Here is a 15,228-nt window from a genome sequence, read left to right as displayed (position 1 = left end):
TCTGCAAAGAGCCCTAGAACTTCATTAGCTGTATCATAGCAAGTTAGGCTACAATCAAAGGTCTCCATGCAGAACGCACCAGGCCACACTCTGGACTGTTTCCAGGTCGTCTATTCCCAGCACCCAGTGAGATACGATCACACTCAAAATACAGCCACTTACCTATCTTGAAATAGAAATTCTAACCGCCGTGTTTGTGTGGTTTAAGGCTTGGTAATGATTTAGTTCGTATGAGATCATGAAACATGGCTGCTCTAGGACTTGCTGGTTGGCGGACGTCCATCCAAGGATTCACAGTGAAATCTCCAGGTTTTTCTGTCACAAATAATAGCAGAGGGTCCCATTTTATATGAAAATCTCAGAACAGTTCCTGGCAATAAAAACAGCAACTTGTTTGTCTTTCTTCTACAACAGCTTAATATGTAGATTTTAAGTTTCTGAACCTAACCGGGACAAAAACTCTGACTCTTGACAATTAGGGAATAACACAGCAGCTTCAGCAACTGTTACTTCTTGCAGAGCCTGGGACATGGGCAAAGGAACCCACATCGAGTTCAAGCTTCAGCATGCACCAGGCACCCACCACAGATTCTGACTTAACCAGTCTGGGGTGGTATTCGGAAGTCATGGTTTTAAATTAAATTTTGTCACTGTTTTAAATAGGCGCTGACGTGGGTGACATACTTCCTGGTCTTCATAATCAACAGTAATAAGCAGGGGTTCTTTCATGGGTGGCTTTTCTTGTTTTTCTCTACTTGCCAGTTTGCCTATGATGAATACACCTGGCTTATTTACTTGGTTTTGGGTTTACAAGTTATTTCTTAGTTCACTAGGACTCAACTAAGCATAGACCCCTCTGCCTTCTATTTAAAACTTCCCCTTTCTCCCTAATCCCAGTCTGTGCACCTGACTCGAAGAGAAGACTGTGGGACAGGGACCCCAATTCTAACACTGCCCGTGCTGCCTATGGGCCACGGAGTCCTGCTCTAAGGGCCTGAGGCGCTCAGCCTCACAACTTGACAAGTGGGTTCTGCCATTCTGTACATTCCATATGTGAGAAACTTGAGCGAGAAGGCTGAGTGGCTTGCTCAAGGTCATGCAGTGTTGGAGTGCTCTATAATCAATACAAGTTCCCTAACATCGTCCAGAAGGTGTCTGGCATGGTTCCTACCGGCTTATACTCTTACCCACATACCTCACCATAACTGGTATTACCTGCCTATTTTTCACCAGTTTGACAGATATAATAATGTGATACCTCCCTGGTGATTTACTTTTCATTTCTCTACTAGTGAGGTTGAACATCTTTTCACAGATTAGTCACATGGGCTTCCTTCTATAAACTATTTCACATCCTTGAGCACATTTTTCTACAGAACTCATTTTCTCACCAACTTGCAAAAATTCCTTGCATGTTCTTGGTATGAATCCTTTGTTTTATAAGCTCCAAAAATTTTCTCCCAATCTGTCACCTTATTTACAGTTCATATGACAAAAGGATCATACTGGACAAACCGTCAGAACAAGATAGGGGAGTCCAATAAGACAATGGATGTTAAGTCTTACAAATGAATGCAGAGGGGGTGCCTGGGTTAAAGCCTCTGCCTTTGGCTCAGGTCCTGGTCCCAGGGTCCTGGGATCGAGCCCCGCATTGGGCTCTCTGCTTGGCGGGGAGCCTGCTTCCTCCACTCTCTCTCTGCCTGCCTCTCTGCTTACTTGTAATCTCTGCCTGTAAAATAAATAAATAAATAAATAAATAATCTAAAAAAAAATGAATGCAGAGCTATTTCATAAGGGGAATGTTTAAAAACTATTAATTCTCGGGGCGCCTGGGTGGCTCAGTGGGTTAAAGCCTCTGCTTTCGGCTCGGGTCATGATCCTAGAGTCCTGGGATCAAGCCCCGCATCTGGCTCTCTGATCAGCAGGGAGCCTGCTTCCTCCTCTCTCTCTCTCTCTCTCTGCCAGCCTCTCTGCCTACTTGTGATCTGTCAAATAAATAAAAAATCTTAAAAAAAAACCTATTAATTCTCAAATTAATTCTTTATAGATTATGTAAATCTATTTTATATAAATTATATAAATTCAAAGCAATTCCAGTAAGAATACCAACAGTGTTTTCACTGATCTTGACACAATGATCCTAGAATTCACAGAGGAAGAGTTAGGACAGCTAACGCAAATTTGGAGAACAAGATGGTTATAGGCTTACCTTGGAAATACCGTGGGTTTGATTCCAGACCCCTGCAATGAAGTGAGTCAAATGACTTTTTTGGTTTCCCAGTGCATATAAAAATTGTTTACATGGTGCTGTAGTATATTAAGTGTGCAACAGTGTTATGTCTAAAAAACCAATGTACATACCTTAATTAAAAAATACTCCATTGCTACAATATGCTAACCACCATCTGAGCAATTTCCTAAAATAGGACAATGAAGTCTGCCACATCAGTGGACCCTCTCATGACAATTACTCTGCAGCATGCAATGCTGTTTGATAGCATTTACCCGTAAGAGAACTTCTTTCAAAATTAAGAGTCAATCCTCTCAAACCTTGCCATTGCTTTGTCACTAAGTTTATGTCAGATTCTAAATCCTTTGTAGTCATTTCAATAATCGTCATGGCATTTTAACCAGGACTAGATTCCATCTTAAGAAACGACTCTCTTGGGGCGCCTGGGTGGTTCAGTGGGTTAAAGCCTCTGCCTTCGGCTCCGGTCATGATCTCAGGGTCCTGGGATCGAGCCCCACGTAGGGCTCTCTGCTCAGCAGGGAGCCTGCCTCCCTTCCTCTCTCTGCCTACTTGTGATCTCTGTCAAATGAATACACAAAATCTTAAAAAACAAAAAAACAAAAACAAAAAACCACTCTCTTCACTTCTAGTTCTTTTGCTATTTCCATTAGCTCAGCAGTTACCGCCTCCACAGAAGACCTGAACCCCTCAAAGTCATCTGTGAGAGGGCAGAATCAACTTCTTCCAAACTCCTGTTCATGTTGATACTTGGACTTCTTCCCATGAATCCCGAGTATTCTCAATGACATCTAGAATGGTGAATCCCTTCCAGGTTTTCAATTTACTTTGCCCAGATCCATCTGAAGAATCACTATCTGCGCCTGCTGTAGCTTTACGAAATATTTCTTTACATTTTTTAAAAAGATTTTATTTTTAAGTAATAATCTCTGTACTCAATGTGGGATTCAAACTCAAAACCCTGAGATCAAGAGTCGCACATGCCACTGACTGAACCAGTCAGGTGCTCCGCAATTTTTTTTTTTTTTTTTTAAGTAAGACTTAGAAGGCTAAATTACTCCTTGATCCACAACTGCAGAACGAGTGTGGTGTCAGCGGGCATGGAAGCAGCATGAACCTTGCTGTCCTTCTCCCTCAGAGCTTGTGGGTGAGCAGGTACATGGTCAGTGAGCAGTTATATATGGTTTCCCCCCTGCTCCCCTGAGTAGTAAGTCTCAGCAGTGGGCTTAAAATATCCAGTAAACCATGTTGTAAACAGGTGCTGTCATCCAGGTTTTCTTCCAGCTGCATGAGCACCTGGCCAGAGCACCAGCTTTCCCCTGAAGTCAGGTGTTGACTCCTCTGACTGTTCAAGTCCCAGATGACACTCTCTTCCAATATAAGGCTTCATCTCCATTGGGTCTTGGCTCAATCTTCCGAACTCGCTGCCTCACCCTACACTTCTGTGTTATGGAAATGGCTTCTTTCCTTAAACCTCATAAATAAACCTCTGCTAGCTTCCAACTTTTCTTCTGCGGCTTCCCCACTGCTCCTTCTTCATAGAATTGAAGAGAGTTAGGGCCTTGCTCCTGAAGAGGCTTTGGTTTAAGGGAATGTTGTGATTGTTTTATCTTCTCTCCATACTATTAAAACTTCCTCTATCTCAGCCCCAAGGCTGTTCTTTTTTGTCATTTGTGCATTCATTGAAGTAGGCTTCTAATTTCCTTCAAGAACTTTCCTTTTGTATTCACAACTTGGCCAACTGTTTGGTGCAAGAGGATCTACCTTTTAGCTTATCTTGGCTTTTTGACTAAGCTCATTTCTACCTTTTAATTGAGAATGAGACCTAAAGCTCTTCCCTTCACTTGAACAGAGAGAGGCCCTGCAGGGTTATTAATTGGTTTAATTTCCATATTTGTGTCTCAGGGACAGGGAGAGATGGGAGAAACGGCCAGTTGGTGGAGTGGTCAGAACACATACAACATTTGCTCAATTCTCTTTCGTCTTATAAACGGGCACGGCTTGTGGCGCCCTCCAACAATTACAGTAGTAGATCACTGATCGATCATACATCACTAGAACAAACATCATAATAATGAAAAAAATCTGAAATACGTTATTACCAAAATGTGACAGACACTCAAAGTGAGGAAGTACTGTCGGAAAAATGGTGGACTTGTGCGAAGCAGGGTTGCCACAAACCTCAGTTTGTAAAAAATACAGTATCTCTGAGGTACAAGTACGCTTGTCCTGGCTCAAAGACCAACAACTAATGAAGCAGAAAAGGGAACCCAGAAGCCAAATGTGTACATACGGAAAGCTCCTGCCAGACAAAGGCAGTGCTGTGTGAAGTAGTAAAGGCAGGTTTGGCCCCATCGGAGGATTGTCACTCTCTTTTGGTTCCAATTCAGGGACACTGAAAATTTTCAAAGGCCATTAGATAGGTGAGGAAACTGTTGAAAACTAGTTCTTAGAGGCAAGCTCATGAGAAATTCTTAGGGCATAGCCAATACCTCAGCCAACGCCTTATGGGAGGAGACTCCAGAGAGCTATTTCTGTACTCCTGAGAAACTATGAAATACGGTATGTATTAGCAAAGAAGGCCTCTTTGGGGACCGCTCCTACCACATCATATACCTGGGAGTGGGAAGATGAAGTCGGGAAGTACCGGACCTGTGGTCCCTATTCCTCCAGACCCCATCCGTCAGCATGCCAGAGCGCATCCTCATTCCAGGACAGGGAAGAACAGCTCAAGTGTACCCAGACGGCAGCTTTCTGTACCAAGAAAACCCTTGCCAACTAGTTTAGAATGAGAAAAAGATCAAGTTAGAGCACTTATTTAAAACTTAATGATAAAATGCACTTTAGAAGTTAATGATAGAAATGTAAATACGGCAACAAATCACCCCCACACAATCTGTATTTTTAAGTAATTTATTTCAGTAGAAATATTTCAGAAAACTGTACTTAAATTCATTTTAAGTTAGCTTATGCAAACACACTGAAGATCTCACACTCACATTTGCATATTAAGGAGAAACAAAAAGTGAGAGAGGAACCAAGCTGCACATCACTCAGGGAGGTCATAGTGCGATTGAGTGCTTCATCATTAGAGTACAAGTTAACTGGGATAAAGAATAAAAATGGCTTGTGTTTTCCTGTATATCATCATCCTCATCGGTATTTACCCCCACAGATGTTTATCTCCTTTAGATTACACTGTGAACGAGTTCCCCACCCTCTCCCCACACATACACGCTTCAGTGGGTTGTAAAAACAGTACATTTGTCAAAAGTTAAGATGTTGAAACTCTTGAGTCTGGTGACTTATAAGCAGCTACTGTGTCAGGCCTGACAAGTCAATGATTATTGGACTGTATTTGTGAATAGTCTTAATAGGAGATAGTATCTTTAGAGGAAATGGAATATTTGTTAACTGATATCTAAAGCACATGTAATATTTATGAAATTTTCAGCTGGTCTATTAAAAAAAACTTCAATCCTTTCAAAGCACTCTTACATTCCATTCCTTTAATTCCATCACCACTTCACAGGCCAAATCCTAGAAGCAAAATTTAACTACTACTACTAACCCTCAAGGATCAGTCAACCCTTGATTTGGCTTTAAAGACTATGTCTACTTCCCTATTCCAGAACATACTGGCCCTTAAAAAATGTGAAAATATCATTTTGACTCAGTTGAACAGTAGCTTCAGATCTTTTAAGAGTCTCAGAGAAGCAAAATGCTTCCAAGTTTTGTTTTGACTAAGAAAGCTAGTGTAGTCTCTTAGCTTCCCTTTAAATTTATATATTGGAATTGTTTTCATGTTCCTGCTATAGTATTTCTAAAGAAACAGTATCTGGTCGGTTAAGTGACTGCCTGTTTGTTCTGAGTCTTATTTAAATTTAAGAATGAACCAATCTCAACTTCATTTTTGGTTGTATCTCATGACAAGACTTCAGTAGCTTTAGTAAGACCCCAAACAAATCTTTCTGGCTGTAATGTATTCTTTTAGGGATTTTCTAAAAGGCCTTAATTAAATAGATGCTCAAAACCACCACTACCACCAACACAACATAAAAACAAACTCAGCTGGATGGACGTGCTTCAAAGCTGTTCTTAAAAGTGCTCATCTAAAGGTTGATTTGGTGGGTTTTTCATCAGGAGAGGAGCAGGGAGGGAGCTTGTCTGAAAAGACTCATGACCTAGGAGGGCTGCGGCAATGATCCAGAGGCATCTCTACAGACTCTCTTACACTTGCTGGGACAAAGAGTAAGCTGGTGGAGAGAGGGATAGCACATACTCCTGAAATGAAAGGAGTTTAGAGGGCAAATGATTATCGTCATACTCGATGCCCTAAAATTGGTCTTCAAATTGTTAAGGCACTGACCAAATTTTCCCCACACTACAGCTTGAGATACTGGTGTAATGAAATTGCTTTCAACAACTTTTTAAGAGTTTGCATGTACAGATCTTTCATCAGAATCCTCTAAATGGGAAAAAAAAAAGTCACTTTAATTACAAGCCATTTTTAGGGGAGCAAGACCAAAAAGGACTTAGATCATTTTGAAAAGGTTGACTTCACGTTGAAAATAATGCTCATCAATGTGATTAAATAACAATGTTTGTATCTTAAAGCTTAGAAAAAACAGAATACCAATCTGGCTGTAAAACCATAAATTTACTATGTTTGAAAAAGTAGTATAAAAGGAGAGAGAAAATGAAAGCAAGCCCTAGAAGGTCACCAAAAAGGTCAGGCAAGCCTCACCATGTGCTCTGTGTCAGCAGTGCCACCGTTCTGCCGGGGCCCGGGCAAGATGATCTTCACTTTCAAAAAGGGATCCAAGGATTTCAAAAGCCTCTGAAGCAGAGGAGTTCTTTTATTAGAGATTATCTCTGCGAAGCAACACTGCTCCCCCTTGTTGGCAGAAGAAGGTAATATGGTGGTTTAAGAATGGGTGGAAAGAATGTACCTCAGAAAACAAAAAGGAAAATCAATAGTGGATATATTCTTCTTTTTTAAAAAGTTAATGGATGAAGTCTACTATTATTATTATTATGGATTTCCAATTAATGCTGTATAGTTTTAGGGAGGTGTTTTCAGTAGGAAAGGTGTACAGCTCACAGGTTTAAGCTTGGAAGACTGCTCAACTCAGGGGGCCAGGTAAATTCTAGTAACCCCGGGGTCCACAGTTCCACTACTCCATGGGCTGTGTACACCACAGTCAGCAACCATTCCCCTGCTGTATCAGCAGTGCTCCTTGGGCTCTTCTACAAGTCATCTAGAAGAGAAATCAAGCCACTTACAAAAACTTGGGAGCAAAGAATACCCTAACTCTTGACATATGGAAAGACCCAATACTGAGACAGTCCGCACAAAAGGTAGTGCGACAGTCGTATGGCGTTTTCTACACAGAAAAATAATTGTCCTTGGAGCACATACCCAGGGAGGAAAAAAAAAATATATTGTTTGGATCCCTTTTTGCTATATTTATACAAATAATATTTACACAGTGAAGAAAACGCTATAGAAGGTGTGTTTGATCAGTTCTCTTTCAAAGCTTATAGTCTGGAGATTATAGTAAAAATAATACCTCTGAAAAAAATAAAGCAAAGTCCAAACACAGAGGGGGCATGAAACCAAAACTAGTACTCTGAAGGTCATTATTGTTTTTATAGTTGTGTAAACTATATAACTATAGTTTGTATAGTTGTATAGTTTTAATAGTTCCTTTTATAGTTGTATTTTAAAACTGAGGTTACTTCTGTGTGAAAAATAAGCTTTCATGATCAGATAAACTGTGGAAAAAAATGAGATGTGCCTCAAACTGTATTTTGGCTAGTATTATATACTACTATACCAGACTGTATGCCAATATTTATGCTTTTCATAAATTAGCTTAAATTCAAATTATAATGGAATTTCTAACGAGTTGTTCTTGGCTAGGAGAGAAACAAATGAGCTTAATATGACAGAAATTTCAAGCTTTTGAGTCACTAATTTACTAATTTATTAAGCATAAGCTTAATAAGAGGAAAAAAATTTCATCTTCCTACTAATAAACTACCTAAATATTTAATATATTTTGGTGACCTATTTTCTTTGCTTGAATTGTTATGTCATTTGGTGAATTATAGATCGAAAATTCACCCAAGCTATTTCAATTCACGTTGCTCACTGGTTTCCATTTGTTTCAAATGCTAAAATAATCTTCAAAAGCACTATCTAATCTTTTGAATAGACAGATTTGAAGAGAGAAGAACAATGTCTACTTTTGCTGCACAGTTAAAAGAGTTTTGCTCAGCCAGAGGCCCCAATTCTATACGAGGACTATTCACCAAATCTGAACACTATTCTTTCCCTGTGCACATATCCCTTAATGTTAGAGCTGCAACATCAAACACACCTTCCAGTTTAGCTCTCTCTTTGGCATGGTGTGATGTCAGGCTCTGACTTCCAGTTGCCAATCTCCTCAAATATGGTTAAACCAAATATGGTTAAATGTATCTAGTAGCTTATTTATGACAAACAAAACAATCATAAAAAATCCACAGGGTTCTTATCCACAGTATTTTTAAAAAGCACATACACTGTTAAAAACACTTATTTCTGAAGAGAAAATACACAAATTAAGGAATTTAAAAAATGTAAAATGAAAGAAAGATGTGCAAGGTCTATACAGTAATACTGCTGGCGATGCAGGTGGTGTCTATGTACCCAACATGGGTTAAGATTAGGAGATCATTAATTGAATAATCACTTAGCATAGGCAACATTCTGCCCTCTCCAGCCCATGTCACTGTCCACAAAACCTGAAATAATGGTAATTTCTAACTGTGCTATATGAGAAAAATATCTGAACTCTTAACATCCTTTCCAAAAGCTCTTCTACTTTCCTCTGGATAGACCCTTAGCTAATTATTCTGTAGGCAATATTTTCTATTTAATATTTAAGCTTCATGGCCTCAAGATTATTTAAAAAAAAAGTATGAAATTCTTTAAGAATGCAAATGTGAGAAATTTTATGTGAGGCCCAAAGTATTACAGTTTATTGGAAGAGATCAGTCAAAAAGCATTTCTTATTCTGGGCTACTGCTAAACTACAGGATGCCCCATGAGTTTCTAACATCTAACATGTGTCCTTTATTCAAATGCCATTTTTTGTTAAAACTCGAAGGCAGTTCACCTTGAAACTTTTTTCTTTCTTTCTGCAATTCAACATTTATTCTGGAAATTAAACGCACTGTTGCATGGAAGAGCTCTCCCAAAACAGCTTGGTCAACTACTGACAAAATATGGTTTCACGGCTGGGACCTATAGTACGTTTTTAGAAAAGTGTTTTGTAATAAAGGAAAGTTACATACAGGAAAGAAAGTTTTGATACTTAAGATTCCCAGAATCTCAATCTTTCACCTTCTTCCCTTTTAAAATTATTTTGTGTGCCTTATAATAAAATACATATACCAATACCTATGTGGAAGCTCTTCTAAACAAATGTGATCCTGAATCTCGTATTTAACAAAAATAATGAACATGAGTAATAAAAAAAAACTGGCATTGTGTACATTAAACACTGTAAAAGAAAACATCCTGATGAAAGATCAGTATATCGTCTTGATGACAAAAATCACCAGTGACTGGTAGAAGGGATAATTCAATTAATTTGAAAAAAAATGTAATTACTGTAAAATCCCAGAAAAGTTTAGACTGGGATTATGGTTCTTTCCTAAGCAGATTTGTAGTCCAACAATGAATTCATACAGAAGGCTAAATTTTAAACCCAGTTAAAAACAACCATGTTTTCTGGAGCCCACTTGAAAAGTGTCTGGACTAGGAACATTCAGCCTTGATGCCTCCAATAGGAAATGATGTTCCCCATACAGTACTAAATTTCCAAAGTTTAGTGTTTAAAAAAAAAAAACCTCCCCTCATCCCAAACAACCCCCGCCCTCAACCCAAACAAACCCCGACAACTCATATTATGAACATGTCTAATTCTGAAACTCTAGCCAATGGGAGAGCCAGGGAGGCCGCAGATGACTGGGAGCAGAGAGCGCCCCCCAACCCCAGGTCAGGCGGCTGGGAGCACCCCACTCCACTCAGGCAGAGCATCTTCATACCTCCGTTCAACACCAGCCCCTCATACAACCCATTAAGAAATGTTTTTCCTTTTTAAAGTGTATCTAAAAAAAAGGCGATTCCCCCCTCCAAAATTAGTACAAAGTTAAAAGAAATGCAAATTAGCTACGATCTATTCCAAGCACAGCACCGCCAGAAGATTCACACACACTATTTGGTGTTTCATGTTGGTTTTCCTTTCATTCTTTTAAGGCAGTGGTTTCCGCAGGTCAGTTCAGAGAAAAGAAGCGTGGTCCATGGCAGTTTGTTTTAGAACTCCAATTTGTTCTCTGGGAATATCTCACTTCATTCCCTGAAATTAGTGCTTTTTTGGTTCAGAACTCCAAAGGCTGAGACGCAGCCTCTGGGCTCCTCCAGGCGCAGAGCTGGCTTATAGCTGGCGCTTTCATCAGCAACTTGCTCTCACTTAGGGGCAACAGTTCACCTCGCTTCTTTCTTAGGCTTTTACTCAAAAGTCATCAAGTTTGTAGGAACCTTAAAAATAGAAGCAGTACAAAACTGATAGTATTTAAAAGGTGCTTTTCAAAGTACTATTTCTTATCTTTCTTCATTATTTTAATCCCAGATAACTTTCTTAGAAAAGGAATTTGACAAAAGGTACTGCAATCATTTATGAATAATGAATAAAATATGCTAGACATTTTTGAGAAAATCACTGAGTTAATACTCTCTTTCCAGAAAACTGAAATTGGAACGGAAGAAAGGGTGGAGAGAGTATCTTTCTTGTCTACCACAGGGCACTCAGCAGATGTCCACTGAGTGAGCAAACGAACAAGAAAAGCAGCATGGCTCTTGTCAGGGTGACACTCTGACAAAGGTACGTATCATCTGTTTTCTCATTATCTGTATTACCAGGAATTCCTACATGCACATTTTAAAATCCAGCATGGATAATTTTATAATGAACATTACTAAAAATTTCTTTGTGCAATCATCATGAAATTAAGTGTGAAAGAGTAAAACTCATCGCTGGATAAATTCTGATCTGACACTTGGTGACTCTGAAAAATCACCAGGTTACAGCGTGAGGCTTACAGACTGGACCGGGTTTAATTCGATTCCTTATAGAAACCAACAGTAAGACATGAAGTCCGCATTGTAGTGAAGAGAAATCCCACAATGAATCTTTGAAATATGAATATATCTTTTGTTTTTAAAAATCAGCTGATGAGTCCTCTAGTCAAGGACTAAAAAGAGGGTTTCACCATGTTAAAAACACTCTTAACTCTTACTGTTTTCTAAACCTTTAGTGGGAGAGAGACTCCCACTTCAGTGGTCATTTCTCTGTCCTTTAAAACAGCTCAACGGCTATCACCTCAGTAATCTTTTTCTGAAAATCTAGGATATTCAAGGAAAAAAGGGGGGAATCTTTAATACGTGTCACCTTCTGTAATAACACAATCATAACTGAATCATAAATCAAGTGCAATGCAAATGCTCAAGTACTTAAAGTATAAATTCTCAGTCTGGTTTTAAGAAACCCATGTTTAAATAAAGTGTAAGTTCATTTCCTCCTAAGTTCCTTGAATGTGACTTAAGGTATTGTACTTGAGTGAATCAGAGTCTTCTACCAAAAATTTTCGTATTTCACAGCTTCTATTTATATATTTGTTACTACTCTGATTCTCCCAAGTACACGGACAAACAAACAAATTAAAAAAACCTACTTATACTTGTTCAGCTGGAAGATCTGCTAATATAGTGAAAGAAACTGAACCTTTATGTTGGTCTCTAGATTAATCTTGAAATCTGAGATTTTTAAAAAAAATGACACTTAATACTTTAAGCACACTTTAAGTGTACTTAATACTAATACTTTAAGTGTAAGCTGAGTTGCACATAAGCTCAGTCTAGGCAAAAGAAGGTCTGTTTCTTTCATTCTGTCCCAGACCCTAACTAGACAAAGGCAAAAAAGCAGACTTTGTTCTATGGCATTTCATGTCCTTAATGGAGGGTACTAAAAATGATACCAATGCTGCTAGCAGTCTTTCTTAAGTACATATACATACATATATATATATATGAAATAAAAATTCTAAGAGAACAGAGCCTATTCTAAATAATATTTAAAAAGAATGGACCTAAAAGATAAAGATATTTGATTGTCTGACCCTGAGTATGTCATTCAGCATTTCTGAGACTTAGCTTCTTCTTTTATCAAAAAAGGGGTACAACTTTGGTCCTGACAGTACAGGGTGAAAAAACTTTTAACAGATGATATAAACTTATGTCGTGTATTATTGTATCAAAATCAGCCACGGATAACACTTAATTGTACACTTTTGAATTTCAGTACCTGAAGTCAATGGTCTTCAAATATATCCAACTAAAAACTGGCCTACAAAAGGTCTGCATGTATTTCCATAACTGTAGTTATGTTTACTTCACATCTTTTCTACCAATTCATGGCTCAACTTTAGATCTGCAAGAGGGTTTGGGGAAAGCAACATCATGGCTTCATTTCTCCTCTGCAGCTGAAAATTGTCTGGATTAGACAATCTTTGTTTTGGTGAAATAAAAACAAACAAATCCAAATGGTTCTGGGTTTTGCTGCCACCACAGGAAGCCGCATCAAGTTATTAATAAAGATGAATCAGAACAATTTTTATCAAAGTGCCATCTAAGTCTTACCTCCCTGGGGCTCTATTTTTTCTTGCCTCTCACTATATTCTACTGACATGGGCTACATTTGCCTCTTTTGAACACCTTCAGCTCCTTCCAGCCTCAGGAGCTTTGAACCCTCTGTGCCCCCCACCAGACGATTTCTCCCCTGATCTTCACAGGCTGTTCCTTCTTGTCACTCCCGACAATATCTTCAGGCAGATCTCCGCTGCTCACTCTTATTTAAGTTATGTCTACTCTTATCCCTCTGTATCACATAATTCTGTTTTCCTTATATAGCTTATATTGTTCTCTATATAGTTTTAGCATTTGAAATTGTTTTTTCATTATTTTATTGACTATCTCCTCACTAAAACATGGACTTCATACCTTGCTGACTGCTATCAATAAGAAAAAGAATAAAAACCGTATCATTTCCCCGCTTCATGCATCAAGTTAGTCTGATGACTTCCCCTGGACTCTCTTACACGGAGCTCCCAGGGATGAGCGTCCTGAAACCTGGGAGGTGCCGCTCACCTGCTGCTTGTTGCTCCGGCAAGCTGCACTCAGATGCTTGAACCACAGCATTGCATTCATCCTGTTGCCAGCTTGAAACTTGTATGAATTTCCTAAAGTTATTAGAAACAAGGGAAAAATGATAAAATTTTAAGGACCCTGACATATAATAATTCAGCCTGATATCAAAGAGAAAATAAAACACGACTAGAATTCTCAGTTTTCAGAATTCTCGGTCTCTAGCACCTGATTTTCTAATACAAATAAAAAGAAGAGTTCTCTATGCCATGTTCACATGCTATCAGTTATTCAGAAAGTCACCGTTTTGCTGTTTATGAATTTGAAGAGAGCCATTTTTGTCTCCTTAAATGTTCTTTGCAGTAAAGTATACCCAAATAAAAGAACTGTTTGGCTCCTCTAGATTTGTATGTGGGACTGAGAGTACAGAATGTGTTAATATTAAATTTTTACAGGCAAAGTGCTTTAACAAGTTTAACACTTAAACAGAGGTATATAATGTGATTAAGGATTAATTAGCTAACATCAACTATGCTTTTAGGTGTTAGTTACATTTGCCGAAATTATCACAGATTTCTGGGAAAATCTGAAGAGTCACTTTCCTTTTTGAGAAAATCAGAAATTCATCCGTGCTATGCATATTAGACCTTGCGTTGACTAATTCAAGACTGACACATAATAAATGTATCTTATACAGTTGTGTGTATTGAGGTGATAAACTGAAAAAAGAAAGGATTCATGTACTGAAGGCTGCCCTAAGCTGAGCTTTATTCCCTTTTTTTTACTGACCTAAGTTTTTATTTCTCAATTCGTTTCGAATTCTACTCCCTCCTTTTTTACTACATTCAATGGTCCAAGAGCCTGACCTTCCTTTAGGCATGATGGAGCTTTCCTTTGAGACTGGAACACTCAGAGAACTTTTTCACTTTCAGAAACAAGAGTTTCTTCACCAAATGTTTAATGTTAAATAATACTGTTTTACTTGCTGAGCTCAGATGTGGACATGAGACCGACTTGAACTGAAGGTGTACCTCCAATAAAGCTGCCCACGGCTGCCATTTATCTACTTTATCACCCCCACTCTGAAAGACTGTTAGTACAGATGGCACAAAAACCTTGGCTACTTGGAAATACTTTTATCAAGCCACACTAGGGAAACTGAAAGAATTTGTTAACTAAGCCTGTAATTTTATGGGTAATAACTTTGAGATTTGGGGGTGGAGCAGGGACTTTGAAATCAGAATACTGAATAGGGAGTTCTTGCTCCGTAAGTCAATCTATTACATATCAAAATGAGACATTCTGCTACTATTATTTTTTTCCATATACAACATATTTGCTTAAGTTTTCACTTAAAATGCTTCAATATTCTAAAAGCAGAGTTATCTGTTGATACAAAATACATTCTGAATAGAGGTCAAATTATAGGTGCATAGTCAATATTATTTCAGTGGTGAGTTGCTGCAATGGAAGATTCTGGGCAGATATGAATGCGTTTCCTGTCTGGCTTCCTTTGAGGTGCTTATCAAGAGCTGGCAGTTGTTATGAAGGAAGAGCAGCAATCACATCGGGATGCATTCTGACGGCGGCCTGCGGCCTCCACTTAAGAGATGCACATGGTGTGATTCTACACAGCCCACCCTCCAACTTCTCTGATCCACTTAAAAAACTCCTCTGGTCAATAGTCAATAATTCCATCCATAAGTCTCTCCCTACATTGTAAGCA

General features: G+C 38.7%; 1 protein-coding gene across 3 annotated transcripts in view; it reads right to left on the bottom strand.

Annotated features, from left to right (window-relative positions):
* Positions 1–9,208: 9,208 nt before the first annotated feature.
* The window catches only part of RALGPS2 (Ral GEF with PH domain and SH3 binding motif 2), a 153,825-nt gene continuing 147,805 nt past the window's right edge, over positions 9,209–15,228 (bottom strand). For all 3 annotated transcript variants that reach the window (XM_032862575.1, XM_032862577.1, XM_032862578.1), the window contains 2 exons: positions 13,506–13,597; positions 9,209–10,841 (listed from right to left, as the gene is read on the bottom strand). In XM_032862575.1, the coding sequence (XP_032718466.1) occupies positions 10,812–10,841; positions 13,506–13,597 (122 nt within the window). In that variant the 3' untranslated portion in view covers positions 9,209–10,811. The remainder of the gene's footprint in view (positions 10,842–13,505; positions 13,598–15,228) is intronic.

Source organism: Lontra canadensis, unplaced genomic scaffold (assembly GCF_010015895.1).
Source record: "Lontra canadensis isolate GAN:19392208 unplaced genomic scaffold, GSC_riverotter_1.0 scaffold24, whole genome shotgun sequence".
Classification (NCBI taxonomy): domain Eukaryota; kingdom Metazoa; phylum Chordata; class Mammalia; order Carnivora; family Mustelidae; genus Lontra; species Lontra canadensis.
Note: the sequence above shows the minus strand (reverse complement) of the source record. Positions and strands in the feature narration are given on the sequence as shown.